Here is a 24590-nt window from a genome sequence, read left to right on the forward strand (position 1 = left end):
GACAGAATGAATATAACTTTAATTTCTTCCTCTGAGATTTTCTTCCGATAAGATATGACCCCTTCCACCTGTGAGCAACGTAGCTGTAACTGACCTGTTACACTGCCACCATGCGTAATAGGGCACACGCTCACCTTCCTCACCACCAAGTTGGGATATTTTTCATAACCTCCTTTCATGTCATGCTTCACAGCACTAGTACTGACAGTACGAGTGGCATTTTTGTTATTTGATGAATGCTAAGAACTGTTCCATACTGTCAGTATGATTGCTTTGTAAGGAGACATGACAGTACAGTTTATAGAGTTGCACTAGCTGTTTCTATCACATCAGGGTATGGCTACCTTCCTTCATTATAATACACTAAAATTTCAGGCATATTGTATGTTACACTTGCAACTGGTGCTGAGGGTTTATCTCTCAGAGAAATTTGACCTGACTGATGATAAATGTAAAATGGGATAGGTAGCAGATAGTAAAGGAAGGGGGGGGGAGGGTGGAGGAGGAGAGGAAATTACCTTGATAATCAGCAACTTGCATGTCATCAGGGTGCTTATCAGGTTCCTGAGGAGGTACCATGGTGGGAAGTGCCTGGATGGGTACTCTTGGTAACTGCAGGAATAGAACATTATTCAAACTCAAGTTAATGACTACAAGAAATGCCTAAGTATGAAATATGAACTACAATAACAAAACAGAGCCAACAGCAAACTGCTGTAATGCTTTTATAGTTTGCTTCCATGCCCTCTCCACATCTCTGTGATCCTCCCTCATTATTGAAATGTACTAATCTCACATCAAAGTAGCTGCAAAGAACCTTTAAAACTTTGGTGCCCTTTGCATGATCATTTTATTCATGGTTACATTTTTTTCAAACTTTTCATACCCCTTCTTATCCTGCTAGAAATTTGATATGACACCCTTGTCTTACCTCTCCCTGTTCAGGGGTGGGTGGAGTCGTAGTGCCATCCGCCGATGGAATAATGTTACCAGGATAGTTGAGGATCCGGGCCATTACTCCAGCATGGCCACCTTTAGATGCTTCAATTAGACTGGTAGAGTTATCCTGTCATAATAAAAACAAAACAACTCAATTGTTATATATAGGGATTACAGTGTGGATTCAGATTACAATGTGGATAGTACTAACAGACCAGGTCAGTAACTCTAGACATGATAGAGTGATAGTGAATATAATCTGAAACAGGGCAAATTTTGAAGGATTTCTGCTGGCTGTCCCTCGGACCTATCTGGGAGTATTTTGTTTACAATGGAATCTGATGAAAACAATTAGTGGTCCATCGGAGGACCACAAAGTCGGTTTTTACTCATTCGAACAGAAATTTGGTCATCTCGGACGATTGGACGATCATTTAAGATTTGCTCTGTGAGGAGATCGGTGAATACCAGAGGAAAGGAGGTATGCTGCAAAGCAAAGTATCAACAAGAACCTAACAAAATGGTATTGCTGATACAAATCTGAGAGCAAGCAAAAATTAAGACGTATTCTCCATTTTTTAAATTTTTTTACCTTGAGTTTGTGAGAAGGGTCAGCGTTGTGATTTAACAAGAGTTCTACCACAGATAAATGACCTCCAGCGCATGCCAGGGACAGAACAGTATGATCATTATTGGTGGTAGCTCTGTTAACATCAGCTCCTGAAGTAAATGAAAGAAACATAACCATGTCAAACAATAAATGCACCGCAAAATTAAATATTAAAACCAATGATTCTACTCTCTTTTGTTTTTTCCTCATTTCTCCCTCCCCCCGGCCCCCTCAGGTCACAGAGGACATTTTGGTGGGTGATTAGTTTTGTAGACCATTATAGAGGTCATAATGTGAAGCAATAAGGACTTGATGGTACCAAAGTTAACTGAAAGGTTGCCATGTCTAGATTTGTGCCACTATATAGGATAATTATGGTCCGCAAGAAGCCTTTAATAGTTTCACAATCAATACCAACCAGAACTGCAAACATTGTTTTTTTATTTTTTTATTTTTAGGTCATTTATGTGCCTTTTGAAGTCACATAATTCACATCATATTACAACTGAGGGTGGAATCATGTCCCTTGCAAAAACAGCCTAGCAACTCCCCATTTTCATCTGCACTGACATTAAAATAATGTAATGAATTGAACTAGTGTGACAGACTTTACAACAATGAAGGGCGAGATATAAGCCTGACTTTCCTTAAGAAAATGTCACGGAAAGTAACTGAAATAATCGGGGAGTCAGGGGGCAAGGATAAATGCAAGCACACATTGGTGTAGGGTCAGGAAAAGAATATCTCTGAAGGGCAATAATTCTACAAACAATGAACGAATATCACAGACAGCAAATTTCATTGAAGTCCGGTAAATTATTTTCTCAGATCTAAACTTTACCTTTTGAGATGAGGAAACGGACAGAGCAGAAATGACCAGCTCTGGCAGCTTTCATTAATGGAGTTCTTCCTCCCTCTGACTCATGTTCCTGTAGAATAAACAAAAACACAAATTGCTAAAAAACAAGTAATAAAACAGTTAAAACAGGGTAGATATTTACCAGTACATGCGATATTGTTTCTAATTCCTTAATCTTCTAAGAACAGATTCTGTAACAGATTGACAGAGCTTTGACAGAGATTGACAGATTGACAGAAGCTATAAATATATATATCTGGGACCCATCTTGTGAGGATCTGGAAGACAAAAGTGTGAACATTCGTGCCTTTCCATCTTATAACAGGCTTCTGCAAACTTTCCTATTAGATCCTTTGAAAGTAGTTTTAAGAAAGAAAAAAAAATCAATTCTACAAGTACAGCAGAACAAAGGGTATTGTTAGGAATGGTGAAGCTTTCCAAAGTTGTCCCAGTGATGAGCTGATGATATTTCTCATTTTCCTTAACCTGATGAGTCCTTTACTTACCAAATCTGCTCCAGCATCTAGAAGATAGCTTGCAACCTCTGTATGCCCATTTTCACAGGCATATGTGAGAGCAGTGTCCCCTGTAGCAGTGGTTGCATGTACATTTGCTCCTGATGATCAAAAAAATAAAAATAACATCAAAACTTGGTTCAAAATGACAATCATAAATTATCTACTTCTCTTTATACACAAAAACCACTCGTACATTAATTTTTTACTACTTTTCAGTAAAACAACTGTTAGTAAACATTAAGATATTCACTACAACCTAGGTCCTCAGATTCTTATACATACAAACCCAAGGAAAGTATGAAATTGATTAGTAATATGGACTAGAAGAAAGGAAAATTGGAGCAAATTTTTAACCCATGGGAATGATATTCGATCTTACCCTGGATTTTCTATTCTACTTATCCTAGAATCCCCCCACCCCCCCTTCCAATTGTGTTATTGTGGCCAAATGTCATGGCAACGTTTCTGAAACTTGTTATGTGATTGTTACCTTTACTCAGCAGAAATTTGACCAGTTCAACTTGTCCCTCCTGAGATGCTTCCATCAAAGGAGTGGAACATCCGAGCTCAATGTCTGCTTCGACCTCGATCAAGAACTTAGCTACCTCTAGGAACCCTCCACAGCAGGCTAAAGTTAATGCTGTTTCTTGAGTTTCTTCGGTTTGAGCATTTATGTCAGCATCTGAAAGATTTAAAAGACAAAATAGACTCCAGTTTTCCACAACAACAAAAATGAAAATATTTTGGAAAATAGAGATATGATAATAGTAAATGTAATTATATACAAACCTATTCACTACACAGTTGGTTCCAAGTTTTATTCATTACTATTTTGATGCTATTGTTTTCCTAAATATTGTACTTAAAATACTTGGCAATAGTTTATACTATATAACTAAACTGACAAAGAAAAAGGACAGGAAATACAATAAGGAATGATACATTGTTGGGGACAATACAGGATTGCATTCCGTATTTGTAATTGTTGACAAAAGCTTAATTTTCATTTATAAGAAAACAGGTATATCGTTTCAGAATGGATTTAGAATTACTGAGATCGGATTGCAACTTTGAGGGTACAACGTTGTATTATTTATTCAGTGATAATAATAATAATAATATTCATAATAATTAATCTTATATAGCGCAGAATCCAACCTAAAGGTTGCTCAATGCGCTTTACAGATAAGTAAGTTTTAATAGCAAGTGAATCAATTTCCCGCAGATGGACTGGCAGCGAATTCCATAAGTGTGGGCGGAATAGCAGAAACTGCGATCACCAAAGGTTCTCGTGCGTGTCACAGGAACAGTTAGTTGATAGAGGTATTGGGAATGAGTAGGTCTATCCCGTGTTTGCTCTTGGATAAGGTCGTGAAGATATATGGGCGTACCATACTTCAATGCCCTGAACACCAATTTTAGTATTTTATAGTCAATCCGAAAATGATGGAAATGATGTCTCTTACTTTGTGCTAGTAATAGTGCCACCATCTCTTCATGGCCTTCCCTGGCTGCTTCCATCAGGGGGGTATAACCTTCATCATTGACCTCCTCTATGTTAGCTCCACGTTCTAACAGAAGAGATGCTAATTTCGTATGACCTCCACAGGCAGCTAGTGTCAAAGGTGATTCAAAGCTGTCTGTTGGCATATTGACCTGTAAATAACACAGAAGAAAATGATTTTATTCCAAGAGATGCAATCACTTCTTAAACTCAACTATTTGTGCACCGTGCAACAGATGAAAGCTTTTAAACTGTGACGTGTTGACCAAAATGTGCGACCTGGTAAAACTGAGCCTATAACCATTACTTTACAACAACATTTAAATATAATTTTATGTGATCGAAAGACTAGACCTAGGTTGTACGGGGATTAACAGTCTAGACTAAACATCAACAATTCTTTTGACTACATTAATATATTGGAGAATGTTAAAGAATTCTTTGACTGTATTAAGACACTGGCTCCATTTCATAACTTTATTTCACTTCCCACCAGTTTTAGTGAACTCAATAACTCAAAGTTCTGTACAGGTATTTTAATCATCCAAAATGATCAGTCCTAATCAGCTGCCAGAGTATCTGTAAAGCCTTGATTCTTATATGCAAATTAGATTAAGCTATGTGTAATCTGCTGTGAAAGTCTGTGAGATAAAGAAAGTTTCTTGATATTTGCTTTGCAATGTCAAATCTTTCCTCTAGACTGTAAACATTTCTTTTCATGCTCATGTAACATAGATACCGGTACACTTTAAGTTGGAGCATGTTTGACGAGCTATGAGATGTCAACCAGCAAACACAACCAGCCACTTTAAAACATCTGTTGTGACAATACGAGTGTGACACTAATGTTGTGAAATTAATGCAACAACCTCTAGTGATCACCAACATGCACCAGAGAGAATAAATATATAACTCGCAGACGTATTTTCCTTTACATAAAGATGCTAAAATCGTCACTGACCTGAGCGCCGTGATCCAAGAGCAGTCTCGCAACCTCCACATGACCATCCATGGAAGCTTCCATTAATGCCGTGTGCATCTCGTCAGTCTTGTGTTCATGGTCTGCTCCAGCATCAAGTAAGAATTTAACCATTTCTAGATGACCTGATGGAAACAAAGGTTGCAAAGGTAATGAAAGAAACTTACCTCTGTTTTCATGTAATAATGACCTTTACCTAAATATATTTTATATCTTCTATAAACAACAAAGTTTAATAACAAAAACAATCTTCTCATTAATAAATGTGACTTATGTGACTTTATGTGACTAAAGTTTAATAACAAAACAAATTTTCTCATTAATGTGACTTAATGTGACTTATATTTTAAAAGATTTTACACTTCCAAGCGCGTATGATACACAGTTTGAGATGAAAAGAATATCGTATCATCACTGATAAAGTTTTAAATCATTTTTTAAATATAACTAGCTAAAAAAACAGCAAATTTGATACAACCCTGGATGAATTTCATTCAATGTTGGTTTCTTACTTACCTTTGTAACAAGCCAAGGTCAATGCACTCTCCTTAAATTCTGTAGAATGGGTGTTGATACCAGCTCCACGCTCCAACAATATTTTAGCAATTGCAACATGTCCACTGCTTGCAGCTTCCATCAGAGGGGTGTGGCCATTTTCGTTGTGATCTTCGATCTTGGCCCCGTTGTCCAACAAAATTTTTACAATCTCCTCATGTCCCCCACTACAAGCATACATCAATGGCGTGTTTCCTGAAAGTAAAATGAAATTATTTTGATAACTAACCAGTATTTAAAGTTAATAAACAAATTGCTGCTAATCATTTTTCACTGTAATTTGGATTTACTTTGATGATTTTCATGACCCTAAGTTTTTTACATGATGGTCAGCTACAAGAAAAGACTTTGAAAATTCAAAATGAAAATTCAAACTTATAAGTGTCTCAAGCACTTGCTCTGTTCAGCAGAATATATGAGGGCGGTAGACAAGAAGGAGCCAGTCGTTCGCAACAAAGAGACCAGCCCTGAAAGGTTAATAGGGAATTCTGGATATGTTAAAACCAGAGTGCTATAGTTGCGCAAAGACAGGTAAGTGATAGGCAAAGTAAATTTTCCTGGATAATTTACTGAAGTGAACAATGTTATGTATCTTCTAGCTAGTTATCTCAGTAATGTATCACTACCACATGTATGACCCGTGAACAGTAACAATTTCTCAATGTGATTTGATAAATTTTGATTGTGGGGTCGATCTTGTTTGCTTACCTGCTGAAGACTGAGCATTGACATCTGCCTCGTATTCTAACAAGAGCTTAACAATGTCGACATGACCAGCGCTCGCAGCTTCCATGAGGGGCGTGCAATCTCTTTTACTACCCCTGTCTTCCACATTGGCATTGATTTTCAACAAGACTTGAGCCAGTTCAAAGTAACCACCTGAGCAGGCCAGAGAGAGTAGACTCTCACTTTCTTCTGTTTCCTGGAGACCCTTACCCTCATCTACCAACCTCCCAGCCATCACCTGGTCTGCCTGGTCTGTGGAGCCCATCTGTAATTGCCCTCTGGAAAATACAATCGCAATCATAACAATTACTACATGATTAGAAAAGGAAGAAACAAAAACCTTGTACCATCGATGTTAATGGAACTCTGTACACTTTAGGTCCAAAGAATAATCTCCATTTTGTTGACGGGGCTCTGGCCGAAAGAGTTAGATTTTGTCTAAATCATGGGTGTACTAATTGCACCCAACAGCCCACCAGAAAGAAGGAGTTTACTATCCTATTCATGCAACCTGCAGAACCCTACTACAACTGAAACAATGAGTTTCATTTAATAAACTAATAGGAAAACAGGAAACATGTATAAAGTTTGTATATGTGTACAGCCTGCTTGTGATTGGATATTTCAACAAAACAGACAGAAAATGCGCATGTTACGATTGAAGTTATTTTTTGCCACGAGAGTACTTATGAACATTCATAAATGCTGAATCCGCTTGAATTACGCTGTCCACCGCAAGATTAATTTCCTGCCCACCCCTGGTCTAAATAGGTAACGGTTATATCAGCAAGTGCAGTCTGGTTTGTTCTACCTCAAAAGGTAGGTTGGTAACTCTTCAAAATTCTTCCAAAAAATAACTACCGCCAGTCCAAAACACTACCTACTTTGTTTGTTACTTTACATAAATTCATTCATAAAACTTGCATGCCTTAAGTCTGATAAAATGACTTTCTTTCTCCAAACTGGTTGCTTGGTTGACTGACTGATTTGACTCACTGACCAGTTTCTTTTAGGCAATGCTGTTGCTTATTCATTGCTGACTTGAGAGTATGCCAGTACTTACAATTTAGAAAGCAATCTTCCTTTGAAGAAGATAATGCTAGGAATGAAGCATCAGGCCTCTAACTTAAAATTATAGTTGTACACCCTGTACATGCACAGGCTTTTTGCAAAAGATAAGCAGTTTGTTAACAGTTTTCTCTCAAGCTTAGAGGGCAATCACAAAGTACCCAACATTTTCAGTTCTCACAAAAGTACAAATGGAAAAGCTGACTCAGATCTATATCTATCATAAGTAAATGGTTAACTATTTCAGGGGGGAAAGATACTGCATAGCTAATGATTGTTTCACATTTGTGTAGTAAAAATGCAAATATATAGAGATTCAATATTTCCCTATGCTTAGTTAAATCCAGATGTGATACCGCAACTGAGCTATCACATACATGGTAGTAACCTTATCTATGCAACAGGATGTTCAAGCAAACAAAGGGAATTGCCCTTAAATGTTAATACTCTTAGCAAAGACATCAAATTGCTTCAGAGTGCCTCTTGTATTTGCATAACCTGTTGATTGCCCACGCCCTGTTTATCCTACTACTGTGAAAGTTTTAAGTCTCTAACAATTTTGACATTTATAAGGTATCATAATATAATTTATCTTTTTTCTTCAGAACTGAATCAAATTAAACTCACACCCCATAACAGGAAGATTGGGATACTATTAACAAGACAAAATGGTTCCAACATTGGAGCGACATGCTGATAAAGGGTATATTAGCTCAAGAATTTGGTTTGTGAACTTTGTGGTAATAGAATCTCTGGCATAAAGAAAGATGGATGGTAGATTTGCTTGTTTGCAGTTTAAACTTGGAAACTACATTCAAACAGGATCTTACATTTGTCCATGACACATGGTATGTTTTTCTACGCACTGGCATCTGCTCCAAACATACACAGTTATTTAAACCTAGCTGAAAGGTGTTAAACATTACATACCCGACATTAACCTGACCAGATGTGGTAGCTGCCTTAACTTTCATCCAGGTGAGTTCTGCTTCAGCCTCCTCATCCAGAGGTGACCTGATTGGCTTCCCGGCTAACTTCTCCAAGGCATCAGCATCGAAAGATTGTTTCCCATTGAACGGATTTGATTTTCCAATACCTGTAATGAAAATGATCATATATGATTGTATCGAGACATTACTAGTTCAATGGTATTAAAATGGAAACCCTACAAACTATATTTATATGAAACTCATAAAAGTCAATGGTAAAGTCTGCTCGCTAAACCAAAGTCTTCACCACTATACTCAACTGGGCCCCCCCCCCCGTCCCCAACCTCCATCCACCACTGGGCCGGTTTCTAAGTAATGAACATTTTACTCCTACAATTTCAAATTCAGCTGGTACCATGCACTTGTCAACTGAGACATAATTATTCTATTAGTCATTTTCTTGACAACATTCAGTGCTACTGTATACTGTAGTCTTTATATACTGCTCTATACAAAGTATTTTCAAGTTCCACCAGTAAAAAATCACCTCATTCACATAGTACTGTATCAAAAAATATTTGGTATCATATTAATATAATATCATATAAAACATCCACAATAATATTGTTGTTTACAGTATTACATCTGTACAATGACATACTGCATTACGATAACAATGATATTGTTAAAGTTTTTAATATTACAGTAGTAATAGTATAATCAATAGTTTTGTAATAACTAGTCATGTGTAATGGCTGGAATGCTACAAATAGTATACAATAGTATTGTATACTAGTCATGTGAATCGGCTGCTATAATAAAGCATAACATATAAAGTAGTGTAAAGTCTTTGTGTTGAGACACCTTTGTATAATGGAATTATTCCTTATTGAATTTAAGTTTGCTGTGCATGTAATGGAATGTATTGAACCATTTATAACAAAGAATTCCTTCATTTAGCTCCAATTGTGCAAGATAAAATTTTACAGTGCTTGAAAACGGAAATAAATTGCAAATAAATCATAGAAATGGCTTATCATTTTGTAAATTGGAACTGATCATTCTGCTGTAAACTCTTTTCACCCAAATAAAAAAGGAAGTTTTTGTTCCCTTCAATGGAACAAATATGTTGATTTTATGCACTTGCATAGATAGCATCTCTGTCCTGTTTTTATAAGATGTCCACCCCTGAAATTGTTCACTACAGGGTATCCTTTCTCCAATTTCCTGTGGGGTGCAGACAGACAATAACAGAGAATGTGTCCATAGATGCGGAAAATAATGCAGACACTGAACAGACATAGCACAGTCTTATGCACAACAGGTTGAGTAAATGTAATGTGTTTTTCCCCCTCCATCTCCTGTTCAAATTGGAACTTGGGAAAGTTGATAACTCATGGCAATGTATAACATGCAGTTTACAAATTTCAAGTAACACAAACAAACATGCTTGGGTCAGAAAAGCAACAAATGTACTGTATGTGAAGGTATTCTGTAAACATAATTTGGGCAATATGTTACGCTGCTGCACCGATGGATATTAAAAACCTGTTTGGGCTGAATAAGTTCTAACAGAATGCCACACAGTTCTCAAACAACCTTCCTAAGTACTGTACATATGATTGGTATAGGAATGAGCACACATATATCACAATAGCTTGCTGGCATATGTACAGCAGATGCTGTTCACACATGTTGAGCATATCGCACAAAGAGTAACCACCTCACTGCTTTAGATTAAAAGTGCATTCCCATGAACGTCATATTGACATTTATAGATTTATTTACATTACCTGTAGATACACAGTATAATAACTGCAGCCATTTTAGAATGTGCACAGTTCTCCCCTCCCCTCCCCCACTGCCTCCCCATCCCACATTTTATTCTAATCCTTAACGACAGCCATTTAATAATGTGCATAGTTTTCCCTCTACCACCCCCCCCCCCCTCTCAACCTCATTTTATTCTTATCCTTTCCATCAGTTTATTTATTTCTATATTTGTAGTGCTATTTTTTTACCACCATTTTTAATGATATTTTGTCTGACTAACTGAAAAACAATCCATGTGAATAATCATTTAATTGGTTTCATGTTTCAAATGACCACCTACAGTATTTAATGTTACTGGAGATGGTTACTGTCTTCACTTCCAGTTTTGAAACCTTCTCAACAATATCCACAAATATCCGTAAAAATTATGGAGAAAATATAGTCAAAATTTGAATTTTTGACAAGTCAGCTGACACCGATTTCTCATTTTAGAACGCTGAAGTTACGTTGATGAGTTCTCATTTTAACAAGAGTGTGATGTCACAGCCAGTTGTCCTGCTGCTTGAGATAGTGTTACATGTACCATTTATCACAAAGAGAAAAACTGAATCATAGGGGGGGGGGGGGGGAGAAATATATTAATGTAGGATGATTTAGGGCTCAAGTATGAGAGACTTATGTTTTCTGCAGGAAATGTAAACAAATTTGGTAAAATGTTTACTAAGTGTAGATGTTTTGGTCTGGTTCATGTCATAAAGTTAAAGACTTAGCTACAGTATATAGCTCAAATGGTACAGAATATGGTTTCTACTTTATCAAGAAACTTGCCTCTGAGCATCAATTTAGAATACCGATTTGGAGAAGTAAATCGAATTGGAAGGGAAATCAACATCGCCAAATTTTCACAGCAGCAATGTCTGTGATATTTGAAATTATGTGAGTGAATGCAAGAGAGAAACAAAACGAGACCACAGTGCAAAGCTTGCTAAAATATCTATGTCCAAATATTTGTGATTTTATCAAAAAGTTGATAATTTCCTTAACATTGAAGAGACAAAATATCTGTAATGGATGAACTTTTTCACACAATTACAGTATATTTTTCTTTCTAGTTTTCGTGTACATCTTCCACAAGACCGTATCTGCATAATATTCACAATCTTCAACTTATTGTCCTTGGCTTGAATAATATCTTAAAAGAGAGAAATTACACCTTGCATAAGTTTTGAAGACATCCAGCTTAAATAGACCACACCTACGATTAGGCCAAGCAATTACTGCTAGCACTATTTTATAGAAAAAATATCTCTCCCCCTCCCCTCCCTCACACACACTACCTCCCAGCCAGCCAGCCAACAACCCAGTCAACCAACCTGCAATTTTATTCACAACTTTATTTTGATCCATGCTGACCTTTCAACTGAGTATTTTAAGGATAACCTGGCTGTTCTTTCTTGAGTAATCAAGAGAACTACTAGAGAATTACTACTGAGAGAACTCAGCCGGATGGCCACTATTTAGGATTTAATAAGGTTTAATTTCAAGCAAAGAACCCAACATCAGCAAAAGGAATAATGAAATAATAGGAAAGGGACAGCATTTTTTTCTTGAACATGCTACAGAATAATCCAAACCAATGATTTTCATCAATTATTTATGGACCGCTAGCTTAAAGATGAGTTTGAAATGTTAATATGTTTGTTGTTTGCTTTGAACTTTCAGGAGCAAGCCACACCCACGCACCAAAGTTAATCCTACAGTACTGTAGCTACTCCCAAATTGATCCTGCTATTCCTCTGAACTTGTTTCTATACCAACCTATAACTGCATTTAGCATAATCAATGCAGCCTGTCACACAATGCCAAAGAAAGGCAAGAGGCAGAAAGATAAATCCTTTCACCTCCTTAGGACTTTTCTCGGTCACAATCCTCTTTGAGCTTTGTCACTGGGAGTAACCATTGCTGGGAGTATCTGGGTAACCTTGGCCTGAACACACTTGGAGCTGATTACCACGAAGACCTCCAACTACTCTGTGATTTATACACCATAACAATGAACAGCATCTGTGCATTTACAATTACATGCAAACAGCTGACCACTTCCTGGTGAATAGTGTACCACACACTGAGTTAGAACAATAATTACAAAAGTGCACCAAAGTTTCTGCTATGTATGTAGGCTAGCATATTGATAGGAGAGATGTAGGGTACAAAACTTTTACAATTGGTATTTAGCTATAAAGGACCCCACTATTGTCAAAAGTCAAAACCTTTCTGTAAAACTTAGTCTGGGGGTGTGGAGGTTAAATAAATGCAAAGCTCTGACACTTTCCAACATTTTTCCAACATATTGTTAAGCATCAGCTACCAGTTTTCAATAGCTTGTAGTGCACAGTTTACGAGAGCGCTACGTCTGGCACCTTCTAAAGTAAGAAATTTTGTCTGCAGAAATTCATGTGATATTGTCTTATTTTACCAGATTTTCAAATGTTATTGTCTGATCCATCTGAAAATTAGTGGCAGTATTTCCAAACTTTACATTGCTTGCAAGAGCAACTATCTAAATTGCATCCTAAAGGTCTTCCAAGAAAGAACCATTAACTAATATATACACAAATACAATTGAACTGTCTAACTGACAAGGAACACTAAACTGCATGTTACATAACTTGGTAAAAACCTTTAAGGATGTCCAAAGTAGTTGTAATTTATGTTAATCTCAGACAAATTTGTTAATTACTTTGTGTATGAGACTAATTTAAACACTTCATGTATTCACTGACAACAGAAATTTGTGTAGATAAGTAATGCAACAATTTCTGACACAATGAATTAACCTCCAAAAAACAAAGACTACAAGCAAGAGCTATGCTATAAACTGAGATGTAATAGTATGTATCATCTTTACATCCTCCAACAAGTGTGCGAACATTTCATTCAGGGATATTTCATTTAAACGAAAACATTTGGATTATGATACAGAGCAAGACTAACAACACTTTACTGCAATCCGATTGTCAATTATGGACAAGCTAGCTTCAAAATGATTTCTAACAGCTCCTTCAAAATGAATTTTAATGGATACAAAGCTAATTTCAGGATCTATTTATTACCATACCCAACACCCTCATCTGCCTAGTTGTACTACAGCATGCAACCAAATGCACCGCAGCGAGTTAGCATAATTTTAATTGCGTGCACAACATGATGCAGAGCATATCGAAAATGCCAGCCGTTTTCCGGTTACATTGTTTTTGTTCTTCCTTCATCCATTAATAAAATGCATCACTAACATTTCTCAAGATGTCTTTTAAAAAGGGAGCATATTACACCTCATATTTGGAATCATTTTTGTATCTGTTGTCAACCTTTGCTCATCTTATTGCAATCTACCTGCTCTTCTTTGATGACACTACATCTTCGCAACACACAGGGGGGAAATAGACATGATGAGATGGAGGAAAGATGACTCACGATTCGCACAGTAATTTTCCATACATGTGCAGCAGTGCTCTGTATAGTTTACAGTACGTCACACTGCACTCTCTAATTGCCTTGCTTCTTTCAAGAAACGCACAGCACGAATGCCTCATATTGTAAAAACGGTAAAAAATAATTCTGTCGACCGTATGCTGTCGAAGAATACTCACACATGTTCTTTCAATAGAGAATGTATCCATGTTAAAGGTGATGCAGGCATCCATGATTTAAGCTTAACACAGTACACATATCAAATATGTATAAGTACTTCACAAAGGATCTGATTATAAGCATAATGTGCAATTTTGTACTCGGAAAGTAGAGAGCACAAACGTAACATTCATGGAATGAAAACCTTCAAAAGACATATTACTACTGTATATGACTCCAGATTCATGAATTTTTAAGATGTGCAAACTACTTCCTTTTTGCCAGTGTCACATGAGAAAATTTATGCTTTAATCACATGAAAATGTAATTTCCAGTTTTCCACCAATATATATCATGCAAAGCTGATAGCTCAAGTAATATTCTTGTCATCTTTGAATCTGGATCATTTTCTGTAATTTTAAATGTTCTTAGGCCACTGAAAGTGCAAATTTAAATATTTTTAGTGTTTTTTCAATGCGTTGAAAGTCAAAGAACGAGTATTAGGCCTATACTAGCTAGGTGTGTGGCGAGTAGGCTTATACTGTACCTCACCGCAAATTTGAGCCACTGCTTGATAAGCAACTTCCTCTATTTTTCCAATTGTGTACTCTTGACGTTTTAAGTGCACAATAGTGCACCAAAATTTCACTGTTACTCCACTACACTGCCTAAATCAGAGCCATCTTTTATGCAATGAAAATCTAAGGTTAACAAGGCATTTACCTTCCACTCGCAACCTGTCTTTAGTGAAAACCTGAAAACTCTTTGCAAAAATGACGGCAGGGAGGGACAGCAAACTTGTCTCAAAATTCCTTACATAATTTCAAAGTATTACAGATGGCATGTAGAAAATGCCTCAAGTAATCATTTATAAGGTGTTTGGCCACCTTTAGTGTAGTGATCTTCTGACACGAAAAACATTTTTTTTATCACAATGTTGTGTTAAGGAACCTAATATTATTCTACTGTTGTTGGTGTATGGCACAGTGAAGCCTAACTAACTCTGCAGTTTCATACTTTGCTGGCGAAAATGTTTTTACCAATATGACAATTAATGTGGATTTGATTATCTACATATCAGCGCTAAAGAGGTCTTGTGTAATTAACTTAAGTTTTTATAGTGCAAAACTCAGGACTTTAGTTGTTACAACTTGTTACAAAGGTTTGTACATTGTGGTAATTTAGTGCCATCATATTTTAAGTTCAGTCTGGGATTGAGTTTATTGTTAGTAGTCTACTTAGGCCACTAGTACTATACTCTACTGTGTACAGGTTGCCTGCACATAGCCAAGCTGTTGTGATATCGATGTTCAACAAACTTCTTTCATTGCCTTAGAAGTTAGTCAATGAACAACACGTTTATAATTGCTTCTAAAGCACGTAAGGTACTTCGTACGCTCAACCAATGCCCGGTTATTTAATAGCAATTATTAGATTTTAAATGTTTTCGCTGCATGTTTTCAAATGGAGGGAATGCTCTGTGATATTTGTGAACAAACTCCGCACAAGAAAAAGTTCCTGCATATATTGCAGGTACAAATAGCAAACCATTTTACACATATAATTCCCATTGAGACTGGTCATTAACAAACCAAAAAAAAACTTCACAACTGAAACTTGTTTAAGTTCAACAAGGTGCTGCTTTTATTATTCTGTGAAATGTTTGCAATTATAGTCTTGGTATTATTGGGGTTAGAATAGCCCACTAGTCACTCGTCAGAATGTGAAGTGCAGAAACAGTTTCTATTCGCCAAAGCAAAGATTCTACTCGTCTGTGGCGAGCGTATCTGTTAAGGACTGGTTTACAGTGTGTCTCACTGGTAGCTAGGCTGAGCACAAAGATCAGTAGCCTAGCCTAACACAAAGTTATGACCATCTGGTCTGTCTTACACTGCATTGAAACTAAAATGAATTAAGCAAGGACAAAACGTCAGTGTGTATATTCCTCCACTTTCTCTGTAGAACAATTAGGGCATCAAATACTCCTACGCTTGGTAAAACACCAAATTTTCATCTTGACAAGATTTAAGCAGGCACAGTAAATTCAGGGAATAATTTACCCCACATTTGCATCACAAAATGCTTTGCAACATGGGCAAATTAGTAAACAAGTGTACTGATGTATAGCATGTTTTGCACACAGGAACCATACTATTTTAAGATTTTTTAGAGAAAGTTAAGGGCCCTTAAAACTGTTACACAAAATTTGAACACTAAATTATTTGCTGAATATTATTTCTTCAAGTAATTCAAATATAAATGCCATGCATTAGTCTCTGTAAAGTTAAACAAAGTATGTATAAACACGTCTAGTGTTAAGACCAATTTGCGAAAAGTTCTGCGATAATTTAGCCTTCTGTAATTGCCACAAAGTAGCACTATTTCTTTGCCATAAGAAACAGACTTTTCCAAAATATCTAGGATATGTCACATGAATCCTAAAATGAAAACATTGCCACAAAGGTCAAGGTGTTATTTCTTACCAGCTGCTTCTAAAATGGCTTCAATTGTTTCTGGATCCACTGCTCGTAGGTCTGGTTGTCCAGACGCTTGCCCAAAGAGAACCTTTGATGCAGTCTCAACAAAGGAAGGGTCCACAGCGCCTGAACCTAATGAGTCCACCTGAAATAGAAAAGAAGAAGAATATCTTAACATGAAATATAATACATCATAATGAATAAATTTGCATGCAATTAATGTAATTGATATTTATCAAAATAAATGATTGATTTCCATATTTTAGAATGCATATCTGATAGGCATGCTAGCAAAAGTGTAAAGAAACAATTCAGTTTAAACTGGGGGATTTTGTAAACAAATTGGCATACATTTGAGTGCTTGTTTAGCTTATAATCAACTTTGACTTTTTCAGCTCAATCCCCATGATGAAATAATGAGATGTCCAAAAACTTCTTAATTGAAAAAAGACTTGATGTACAGTTTCCCAAGTCAGATTACAAAAATATTCTCCGGAAAAGATCACTGCATGAATTCTTCCATCCACATCCTGGACCCATCTACTTACTCTTCACTGTGGTGGTTTGCATAAATACACATTTAAAGACAAATTGATATCAGACTTTAAGAAAATGATGAGAATCAATCACCAAAAGGAACATGAGGAGGAAACTCTCAGATAAAAAGACCGTAAGAAACATGTAGATTATCTTCCCAATAATATATTTGAAAGGAAGAGAAAGTTGGCAGTGAGCCAGAAGTGGGGGTGGGGACTCATAAGCGCAGTTAAGCTTGCATGGTTTTGTGAAAACAAAAAACCGTTTTCTTTTTTCAAAACAAAAATCCGAATCTGGCTCAAAAACCGGTTTTCCCCCTCTCGAAGTGCATTGAAAACACTGGTATATGGTGTGTGCCAATCGTAGCTGACAATGTCACCTAGCAGAAAAGCTTTCTCTTGTTACAATTTACTCTGATATTGCAAAAAGAACAGTAAATAGGAGAAACCACATCTTCCAGCGTTAACTGTACTATCAAACTGTATGGACACTAGTCTTGCCTAGAAATGTATTTGCAATTTTATGAAAACGACTTTTCCATCTATGTTTTGTCTTTTGCAGCAACTTATTTAAAGATTTGATCAAAAAGAAAACAAAGTACGAACAATCAGTGTTGTATACATGTCTTTCATTTCAACGCAAATGTACAGTTCAGTACACTCCACTACGACGCCCAGTCCAACCACAAACAGTACTTGGGTGCGTTGGTATAAGCCAAACCAGATACAGGTACACCCGCTGACGAATATCGGTATTACCGGGTATACCGGAAATTTTTGTGGAACCGCTACTTCCAGTGTTAACTGTACTATCAAACACTAACATGAACGTATGGACACTAGCCTAGACTAAAAATGTATTTGCGATTTTAGCGCTACTTTCCCATCTCTGTTTTTACTTTTGCAGCAACTTATTTAAAGATTTGATTAAAAAGAAAATTAGAGTAAGTAAAATCAGTGTTGTTTCTGTGTCTTTAATTCCAACGCAAAAGTAGTTCAGTACACGGCGTGGACCAGTCCAACCACAAACAGTACAGTACGGTTTGGGAATTACCAGGTAATTGAGTATTTGGCTAGTAATCCTAGAATCGGTATCTGAACAGGTATGAATATACGTATTGCGCTGGATCAGTTTCTTCCAAAAACAACTTGTTGGAGCATTTGACAAACTACGTGCGTGAAATGGAATTTGTGACAACCATTTGGGGGGAAATTGTACTTGTGAATACGACAGAACTATGCTGAAGTTTGATCGCAATCAGCCGTAGCAAAGTGTGGGCATTATTGTTAATGTTTGCACGGGTTATCGGGGTACCCGGTTACCCGCCCAACGCGATACTACCCGGTTCCTATTTTACTACCCGAATCCTATGCAAAGTGTGATTTTTAATAAAAAAATTGGGCAAACCTACGGTTAGGCAGATTTCCCATTGACTTAGTGTGGTGTTAGGCTTCCATGTGGTCGAAGATAACAGCAATAACGAAGGTACCCGGCCGACGCGATACTACCCGGTTCCTAATTTATTACTCGAATCCTATGCAAAGTGTGATTTAAAAAAAAAAAAAAAAAATCAAACCGGTGGTTAGGCAAATTTCCCATTGACTTAGTGTGGTGTTAGGTTACCATGTGGTCGAAGAACAGAGCAATAACGAAAGTATTCCATGGATATCTTATAACTGGGTCACAATTTCAGCTAATAAACAGATGGCTAGGCTAGATTGCCCATTGACTTTAGTGTGGTGTAAGGCAACCATGTGGTCGAACGTAACAGCAATAATGAAAGTATTCCATGGATATGTTATCTGCGTCACAATTTCAGTGATAAACAGATGGTTAGGCTTAGCTAGATTTCTCAATGGCTAAGTGTGGTGTTATGCTACCATACGGAAGAAATTTTTATTTATTAATTCGTTTATTTCATAGAAGGAAAGGCTGACAAGGAATTTTACGAGATGTTTATGGATTATAAACGGGATAACTAAAAAATAATAATTGCAAGTGGCTTTTTACTAATCGTTTATTCCAAATGCGATCAAATTGCGCGAATCTCGTGGCTAATGCGAACCCTGGGCCTGCATAATAGATAGTAGTAGTAACAACTGTTTAAGAGCTAAATTGGATATTTTTATGGTCTGAACCAATAGACGTGGAAAGCAAGCATGAGCAGCGGCGGCAGTGCCATGTTAGTAGTAATGTTAATTATATGAAGTGATTATATGAAGTTAATGAAAGAAACAAAAGCAAATAAAATTATTGAGGAAGGTTTTATACCTTATCTTACGCCTACGTTTTTTAACATGAAAACATTGTCAGTAGAGAATATAAGTTATTATAGCATCCAATATGTAATTTCTTGAAAATCGTGATACACGAGGGTACCCGGAGACCCAACAGGTAATGGCTCTCGGGTACCTGGTTCCCGATTTTTGGACCCGTGTAAACACATATTATTATACAACGTGACTGGGGAATGACTTTAATTTGGCAGGTAGCTGTCTGTGAAAAAAAACTTTGGGAGATTTCTTTCTTTGAAATGGTATCCTGAAATGTAAAGCGAGTGACATCTTTGAACCGCAAAAGCTCTGTGGCATTGTGAAATTAGCGAGAAAGTGACCAAATTATCTTACCAATTAGTTTAGTATGGATTGTTTTAAAAATTAAATAAAACATTGAGATCTCAGTCACTGACAGTAGGTACAGAGAGCTGGGCATGCAAAAATTTCTGTATTTAACTCGAAAGTCTTAGACCGGCTCAAAGCACGTTTTACCAGCTCTGGTTTCTCTTAGACCACATTGCATCGCTAAGAGAAACTGCAGATTCCTTGCTAGAAAAAATGTATACATGTACACACACTATGTGAAAGGTAGTGCCTAAACTCCCTAGTCAAGAAAATAAAAATTGATTCATCGCGCAACACTTTTCGCAAGCCTGTTAATCTGAAATCTTTTAACACCCAGCTAAACTGTATACCTACCACTCAGTAATGTTACTTCATATTAGTGAAAAAAAGCTTGCGTCCTGATCGAAAACCAATTACATGTATCGTATGACCAACTGTTACTAATACTAGTGTAGTATCACAGCCTATACTTTGTGAATGTACTTATACACAATAATATAGGGCAGAAATGCTCAGTGCCTTAGCTTAGCTGTTTTTCAGGGGCGGACAGGCCAGCCCCTCCTTTTGACCACCCTGCTGTTTCAACCTATTTTCACCCCCAGTCCCCCCTCCTTCATCTGCCTTTTGCCAACTCTGTAGTAGCTTCGTGCTTTGACCTTGCAGCGATTCCAACAACCAACTCTTCAAAATCCCAGTACCTACAGTGTGCATATCTCTCGCTAACTTCCAGTTCACTGTACTACTGCATGTACATGCATGTTCGAGCTTCATTTTCAACTACACATGCACAAGTACTTAAAATCTTATCCAACATTTATCCTAGGCTCTTAGCAAGCATCTATACGAAAATTACAGTAGGTCTATGTGAATAGGTTTTTACGCAATGTAGATTTAAAAAAAAATCGGTTCAATGTTGTAAGTACAGTAGTTTACACACAAATGTTGCGCCAAAATAATATTTAATGAAGCATGTGGTTAGTTGGACCGCGGAAAAAATTTGCAACAGAAACTACTGATGGTGAGCATGCACATTTACATTAGCAACTCTTAATGCAGAGAGAAGAAACATACTGTGAGCTGAAATATCCTGATCAGGATAAGAGATGTTAGCTTCCCACAAAATTCATAAATTGTCTCCACTCATTAACATTTTCTGATCCAAACAATGATTCAAATATTACGTGATAGTCTCAGAAACAATGCAAGTGCATCTTCGTTGTCAAAATGTATACGTACTGTATGTGGCAACGCCTAATGTTATGATATTGGAGTGCAAACACATGATAGCCTATGATACCGCAAACTCCAGTGCTATCTATACACAGGGGAAAGTAACTGTTGCAAGTAATTGTTGTTAAACAACATACTCTGTGTTCATTGAGCACTACAGGTGCAAGAAATTTCACAGACAATGGATGAGGACTATTAACCAATCAAATCACGGAAATTTTGGAAAAGCATCATTGTCTATTTTTAGCATGAAAATCTCCGTAATGGGTTGTTGTTAACCTGTCCCTTGCGGTTGATTGTTATGATATATTTATTTTCAAACAAATTCAATGATCTGTGGGAGTAGGAGAAATTTGGTTCTTGTAAGAAGTTGTGGTTTTTGAAAAGAAATAATGAAACATGTTCATTCAAAAATGTGTTTTGTTATGTTACGTTTTCCGTTGACCTAGTTGTGAGTGTGTATTTGTTTCTCGTCTGCCGGATGCAAGCAATTTGAAGAGTTTGCTTCCCTGGCCAAAACATTGTGTCCCGGACGCAGAATCCTGCGTTCGTAACAATTCTGACCACTCTTTGGAATAATAACGATTTGCTTAATAGCTTGGATTGAATGTAGAGCAATTGATCGTATTTTCACGTGAGGGGGAATTACAATAACATCTTCGTTTTAGGAAGAGTCTCCATCTGGCGCAAAAAGTGTTTATTGTTAACAAACGAATACTATGCTGGGGGTATGACCATGTTTTACGTTGGGAAGTAATTATGCTTGAAGTGAGGGGAAAATTACCGCATGATATGAAGCTGTGAAAATACTTTTCTTTTGTGCATCTTCTACTTCAATCAGGATAAAACTGGATTGTTGACCCTAAGTTTCTTCCCAAACTAACTTTTTAGAGCATTTGACAAACTATGTGCGTGTAAAGGAACTCCTGAGAAGCATTTGGCAGGAAACTGTACTTAGAGTACGGTAGCACTTGCCTGAAGTTTTAAAGCAATTAGCCGTAGCAAAGTGTGGGTATTATTATATGTGGCTGGGGAATGAGTTTAATTTGTCAAGTAGCGGTCTGTCAAAGAGAACATTGGACGATTCCTTTCTTTGAAATGGTATTCTCAAGTGTGAAGTGAGTGACATCTTAGAACCGCAAAAGCTCTGAGGCATTGTGAGACCAGGTTATCCCATCAATTAGTATAGCTTGGATTGTTTTAAAACTTAGATGAAACTTTGCTGCCCTCTGACAGTAGGTATAGAATGTTGCACATGCAAAAATGTCTGTATTTTACTTGTTTTAGACCTACTTCAAGCACGTTTTACCAGAGTGGGCTTCTCTTAGTTTGACCGCATTCCATCGCTAACAGAAACTGCAGATTCCTTGCTTCACAAAAATGCATACATGTATTGTTATTAATGTACACACACATGCCATGCATACAATCCCTTTTCCTTGTGTACCGAAGCACATGTTTCAAAACCTCCAACAGGTGCAATGCTGTATTCTGTACCTCCCCATCCAGCAACCGTATGTAGACTGTTCCAACTTATCATGTGTAAATGTAACACATCAATGCACGTGATTAGCCGATTAGGCTTAAACCATTTTTGAAGGTGAAAACGCAAGAAATATATCAGTTTGCCCTTTCGTTGACCTTTTGTTCGGTACAGTACAAGCAGCAAGAAAGTTTACAGTTGGGGACAATGGGAATGGTAAATGGGAACGATAAACAGTAGCAGCGGGGATTTTCTCAAGTTTGCGTGTAATATCTGGGTCAATATTTGTATCAGGTTTTATTTTAGCGGGTATTCAATGTTTGTTTCGGATATAGCTGGTATTTTCGTTTATGAAGATTTCAATACTGTCGGATTAAGTACAGATATTCCCATTCATGTTTTCCCTTTACTATCTTCTTTATATGGACAAAATGATGATATGTTGGATTTGAAGTGTAACAAATTTTTTCAACCACAAGTAAGACTTGAGTAGTTCTTTGATGAAACTTTTTAGATGTTTTTGAACAGCAGATAGCAGCTTCTACTGTTGCATCGTGAATATTTGAATTTACAAGGAGCTACACCTTTTGTTATAAGCTTGCAAGATTTTGATTGAAGTTTTAGGAAATGTTTTGAACATCTTGTTTCTTGGTAAGGAAATCTGTCCGAATTTTGACCTAAAAAAAAAACATTGACATATTGCAATAGGCCTTGGTCTGAAGTAAGACCTAACATTAAACATCCTTTGTTTAGTTGAGCTGCCTTTTTTTAAATTATCTAGCCTAATGTTAGGCCTAAGCCTAACTATAAGATTATACTACCTCTGTGAGTCGATGTCGTATATTTTAGCCTTTTAGGGATCCTGACTTAGGCTAGGCTCGAGATATATCACTGTCACTTGTCAGGTCCAACCAAACGTTTAGGCTATGCATAAAACGTTGACATTGATGATGAACATAGGACTAAATAAGGGTAGGGTTACAAGATACGGTATTAATTAGAATCCGTTCCAATCGACCCTACTTCCTAACCCCTAACCCTATTCCCTACTTCCTTGTCCTACTCCCTAACCCCTAACCATATTCCCTACTTCCTAACCCTAATTCCTAACCCCTAACCCTACTCCTTAACCCTACTTTTTAACCCCTAACCTTATTCTGCCGATTCGATTTAAGCTTTCCCATCATATGGTACGGATTCTAAAGTTATGCCCAAGATACTCTGTACAGTACTGACAACCTACCCGAACGAAATAAAATGTTAGTATTACCTTGTGTTTTTAAGTTTTGTATAATTTCATGTTCACGTAAGCCATTGAGCCTAACCTTCACTGTACTAACGTTAGTGTAGTAATGGTATACAAAACAGCCTGGTCAACACCACTGTACTAATCTGCCTACCATTATAACATTAGAACCTAGCCTTATACAAAACTAGCCTACAAATACAACAGGCCTAGCAACAAATGAATACATTTTCTAACCCTCCAAATAATATTTTTACATTACATATTGACATGTTCATATAACTATGGATAGGACTTGTGAACATACATCAGAATCATCTTCATCGCTGAGAGCTGGCAAATCAACGACAAATTCTTTCGGTAACGAGGCTAGTAGATTAGTCTTCTTTTGTAAGGCAGACGTATTAGACAAGTTAGCTGCTCTCGTATTCTCTTCTTTTCTTGGTCCTGTTACTTTTGTTTGCCCTAAATTCTGCATTTTCTTTATAAACTAACATCGGTGCCGACCTATATTTCAAATGAGATTGTTAGAATTCAAAATATGGTATAAACCGGGCAAATTCCTCGCACAAATCAATTTTTCTCACGCGCTTATTTTTCAGTGATCGGCCATTTTGCTATAAACATCCCGGATGGTTCATTTCATTCATGTGCACTACGCAATCTCGCACGTGATTGGATCGTTGCAAGGACCGTCCTTCGAAGTTAGGCCCAATAAAGGACCATTTAAAAGAGTATCAGTAGTAAATATTTGCGCTTTTTGAAGATTATAACCTTTTCACATAAGTTGCGCTACACTTTTGTGGCCCTGGAGTTGAAGTTATTGTACAGGTCCATCGATCATCAAACCCCAAGAAGGATTGGAATTAGGGATGAGGAGGATGGGGAGGATGGAGAAGGGAAAGT

General features: G+C 37.0%; 1 protein-coding gene across 1 annotated transcript in view; it reads right to left on the reverse strand.

Annotated features, from left to right (window-relative positions):
- LOC139968641 (ankyrin repeat and KH domain-containing protein 1-like) overlaps positions 1-24317 on the reverse strand; it is a 39420-nt gene extending 15103 nt beyond the window's left edge. The window contains exons 1-13 of the mRNA XM_071972845.1: positions 23992-24317; positions 16574-16712; positions 8689-8854; positions 6673-6968; positions 5926-6159; positions 5392-5534; positions 4393-4582; positions 3417-3608; positions 2915-3024; positions 2391-2478; positions 1532-1659; positions 932-1066; positions 519-612 (exon numbers count right to left, since the gene is read on the reverse strand). Of these exons, the coding sequence (XP_071828946.1) occupies positions 519-612; positions 932-1066; positions 1532-1659; positions 2391-2478; positions 2915-3024; positions 3417-3608; positions 4393-4582; positions 5392-5534; positions 5926-6159; positions 6673-6968; positions 8689-8854; positions 16574-16712; positions 23992-24162 (2086 nt within the window). The 5' untranslated portion in view covers positions 24163-24317. The remainder of the gene's footprint in view (positions 1-518; positions 613-931; positions 1067-1531; positions 1660-2390; positions 2479-2914; positions 3025-3416; positions 3609-4392; positions 4583-5391; positions 5535-5925; positions 6160-6672; positions 6969-8688; positions 8855-16573; positions 16713-23991) is intronic.
- Between the last annotated feature and the right edge of the window lie 273 nt (positions 24318-24590).

This window comes from Apostichopus japonicus, chromosome 6 (genome assembly GCF_037975245.1).
Source record: "Apostichopus japonicus isolate 1M-3 chromosome 6, ASM3797524v1, whole genome shotgun sequence".
Taxonomy (NCBI): Eukaryota; Metazoa; Echinodermata; class Holothuroidea; order Aspidochirotida; family Stichopodidae; genus Apostichopus; species Apostichopus japonicus.